At 46.0% G+C, this 3,849-nt stretch overlaps 1 protein-coding gene across 1 annotated transcript; it reads left to right on the top strand.

Annotated features, from left to right (window-relative positions):
- Positions 1-1,548: 1,548 nt before the first annotated feature.
- Positions 1,549-2,984, top strand: LOC100830716 (RING-H2 finger protein ATL39). Its single transcript, XM_003566285.4, has one exon. The coding sequence runs from the start codon at positions 1,890-1,892 to the stop codon at positions 2,520-2,522; it is 633 nt and encodes a 210-aa protein (XP_003566333.1). The 5' UTR covers positions 1,549-1,889; the 3' UTR covers positions 2,523-2,984.
- Positions 2,985-3,849: the final 865 nt, after the last annotated feature.

Genomic DNA, 3,849 nt, shown 5'->3' with positions numbered 1-3,849 from the left:
AGGAAACTACTATTTCTACAAGAACAATTCATAAACATGTGTTACAAAAAAATTTGCATATTCTTCTTTGCATCAACTGAAATCCAATTTCTTGTAATACAAAATCAACATTTTGTGCTGCATCCTATGCAAAAATTTGAAGTTTTGGGTTCATCTTTGTGTTTTTGGTTGCATAACTATAAATTGAGTCTTCAATATTAGACTTAAGTTTAGTTACCTTGCGATCAATATTGATGTTTTGGTTCATTTTTCTTTTAATTTTTCTCAATTTATATCATCTTGAATGTTTTTTCCTTTGTATTTTCCATTGTTAAGTAGTCCGAATATTAATGATTCATCATCTCCAACACTGTGTAGAGTGGAAAAAAAAATTATGTACAGGTTTGGATAGCCCCCGTAACAAAAGTCTCCACCGTTTTAATTGGTTTTGCTTGAGGAACAACTCTACCAACTCCCATCTCCTTGCCAAAGCACCGCAAACGTCCTTCTCTCTTGTATACTTTATTTTTGATTTGTTCTAATGTAGTCTACTTTCAACATGCTTCCTATTTGATATTCTTTTAAAAAAACCATGTATATTAGTCCTAAAATATTATCTATTTTGCATAGTTAATGGACAAACCAAGTGGTATACGAACAAGTAAAAGTTTACCAATAAAATTTGAGTGAACGCTATCCAATTTAGGCAATTTCTATTTCCTCTGTTCTTGTATAGTGAGTGTCCACATAGTTGGAGATTCAACCTTGACCACTAATTAGACCAATAGTATTTATTTTATGTGACACAAAATTATACAGTTGAATTTGTATTTGAAAAACGTTTTCAACATTCTACTTTTTTATGCCGCATAACCCATGTTTCATTGATGAATTGATGGTCAAAGTAAAACATTAAAATGCGTGCATGCAAACTGTTCAGTATAAAAGGACAAATACAGTATGTTCTATGTTCTCCCATACTCCATCCATTCCATAATCTACCATTCGTTTCTAAAATAGATGGTACCAACGTGTTTAAAGGTCTAACTTTGATAATTAATTAGATCAATACTATGTGATAAAAATAGCGCCCATCAACCTTGTATCGTGGCAACAGGTGAAAGATATGATGTTCGGTTCAGCGGGTTAGCTATGCTAAAGCAATCATGTCATCATGTGCGTGATGTTGGCTTGGGGAGCATCATCCCTTTTCTTGCTTTCTTTGTGGTCTATTAGGAAGGAAAGAAAATGTAGAATATTTCAGCACAACCTTCTCTCACGGACGCAAATTTTGGAGGACTTAAAAGGACATGCCTACAAAATCAATCACCTAGGCCTTGGAAAGCTCTCATCGGGTTTCGATGATGTATGCTGATTGTTTCTTGTGTTTTTCTCTATACCCTCCGGATCAAATTGATTTCAACCAATGAATAACACGCCGTGTTGTCTCATAAAAAATGGTAAATATAACGAAAAAAATGCATAACTGAATCATAATTCATTTGTCACCACACAACAATCCAACGTGTGTTGTAAGAGACAACCTAGCTAGTATAGATTACAGCTAGAACCAGATGAACCGCCCCAGTCAAACCATCTGGCAATTAACAAACTCATCACCACTGTAGTATTATACCCCTCAAAGAAAGCTCAAGAGCCAATGTTACCTCCCTCCTCCACCCTTTTATAAACCCCCACTGTGCTCAACTTTCCTGCACCACGTTCACTCATCCTCTTCCGTGCTTCTTCTTCTCTATTCTTGTTCCCTACTACCCTTTTTTCCTTGTTCGGCCTGCATTCTACCATCTTTCGGAGAATTTATTCCTCTCTTAATTCGAATTGATCATCAGCGCAGAATTAAAGGACGCCTTATTAATTTTGCAGTAGAAAAGATTTAGTTTGTGCGGTTTATGCACACCATTGGCAAACTCCCATCTGCTGTTCCTCTCGTCCAAATCCATCTTCTCGCAACAGGCGCCGCCATGTCAACAGCCCAGCAGAGCGGCAGCCCGACCCATGCGGCGGCGGCGGCGGTGGAGACGAGCAGCCACTGGGCGCCGCACGGCCCCGTGCTGACGGCCTGCCTCGTGAGCATCAACCTGCTGATGATCCTCCTCATCTTCTTCTACTTCTGGCGCTTCTTCTCCGGGAAGCGAGGGCCCTCCTCCCCCGGCGAGGGGGAATCGTCCTCGGCCGACACGTCCCCCGCGACCTCGCCGCGCGCGTCCTCATCCTCCAGGCGCCGGCGGGAGGACATCGCGTCTTCCCTGCCCGTCTCCGTGTTCGACTCGAGCCGCGACGCCGCCGACAGGGACGGAGACTGCGCGGTGTGCATCGTGGAGTTCCGCGACGGGGAACTCGCGCGCCTCCTCCCCCGCTGTGGCCACCGGTTCCACGCGGCCTGTGTCGACGCCTGGCTGCGTCTCCACGCCACCTGCCCGCTCTGCCGCGCCAGCGTCGTTGCCCCCGCGGGGCCCGACGCCGCCGCGCCCAAGAACGGCGACCCCAAAGACGACGGCGCGGCAGATGAGTGCCCGGTGTGATCCGAACGGCCGGATCGATGAGCCTGCGTGGGCTGGATCGGCAAGCTGGAGGAGCACGTAACGGCGGAAGGCGACACGGCATCTTTTCGGCGGCGGCGTTTTCCCTTAATTAGCGGACTCGTGCTGGTCGATCGGTGACGGTGAGGCTTCGTCGTTTCTCGATCGATCGTGTTTTGCTGTGTTCTTGTGTTATCTCTCTCTTCTGTTTTGGGGATCGGTCTCGATCGGTGGCATGGCATACATATTTAGATCAGTCCTCTATGTATGTGTGCTCTCATCATTGGAATTGTAAGATTGGAGTAGTAGTATATAGTACTCCGTATATTACATTAGACTCGCGTGCGTGTGTGACAGATTATGCAGTGTAAGATTGTATGGAAAACTTATGCTTTTCGGGCGGTGAATTTCGTCTGAATCACGTGTGCCTTGACGTGCATCACGACGGACAGGGAATAAACCGTACGTAAATCGCCCAAACTTCACGATGTATGTTGGATCGTTCGGTTATGCTTGGAGCACTTTGGAAAACTAAACTGATGATCAAACTAACCAGTAATGAAGATATGGCATGAGCAATGGGCTTTTCACCCACGTAGAACTCCAGTTGAACTCGTCTGGAATGTAAGGGAAGAATCAAGAAAGAAACAGACTCCATTTTGGAGCTCTTTAGAGTACAGAAGACCGACGACGACTTTGGGAACTGTACATCGTTTCCTTGCAAGCACCCAACGAAACCACCAAAATATCTGAAAACATGTTGCAAACCCCTGACCTTTCCACATATGTGCAGCCACAAATGTAGGATGCAGGTGCCAGCTCCATGGACGATGGATGTGGTCCATGGAGTCACTCCACTGCACTGCACTGCATGGAAACAGTATGGGCACCGGCAAGCGATAGATGGATCACATCTTTCTGTTCAGGTCACGTTTCTTGCCTCTCCAGCTCATCACAGCCACAGTCACAGATAAGCCTCGGGGCTCACAGCTAGCACCTGCCTAGCATCGCCCTGAAACTTGCTCACTTTCCCTCGGCAAATCATGCACGCTTCCAATGTTAAGACAAGGACAGCATGCAGCCGCGCAATAAAAAAATATCGGTCAGTTGTGGTCAGTTGTACCGTCCTCAGATCGTACCGTTTTCGTACGTCGTCGACGGCGACGTGGTCACACCACGCGAGCAAAATAGAAAAGAAAAACGGAGAACAAGCTTCCGCTCGTCGCCTCCCAATTTTCTAAGGCGAAAAGACGAATTCAGGAGAATCCACCGATACCGGCCGGCCCCGGCGCGAAAGCTACGGCCGCATATCACGTACGGCGGCGACCAC

This window comes from Brachypodium distachyon, chromosome 2 (genome assembly GCF_000005505.3).
Source record: "Brachypodium distachyon strain Bd21 chromosome 2, Brachypodium_distachyon_v3.0, whole genome shotgun sequence".
Taxonomy (NCBI): Eukaryota; Viridiplantae; Streptophyta; class Magnoliopsida; order Poales; family Poaceae; genus Brachypodium; species Brachypodium distachyon.
This window is presented reverse-complemented; position numbering and strand designations above follow the sequence as displayed.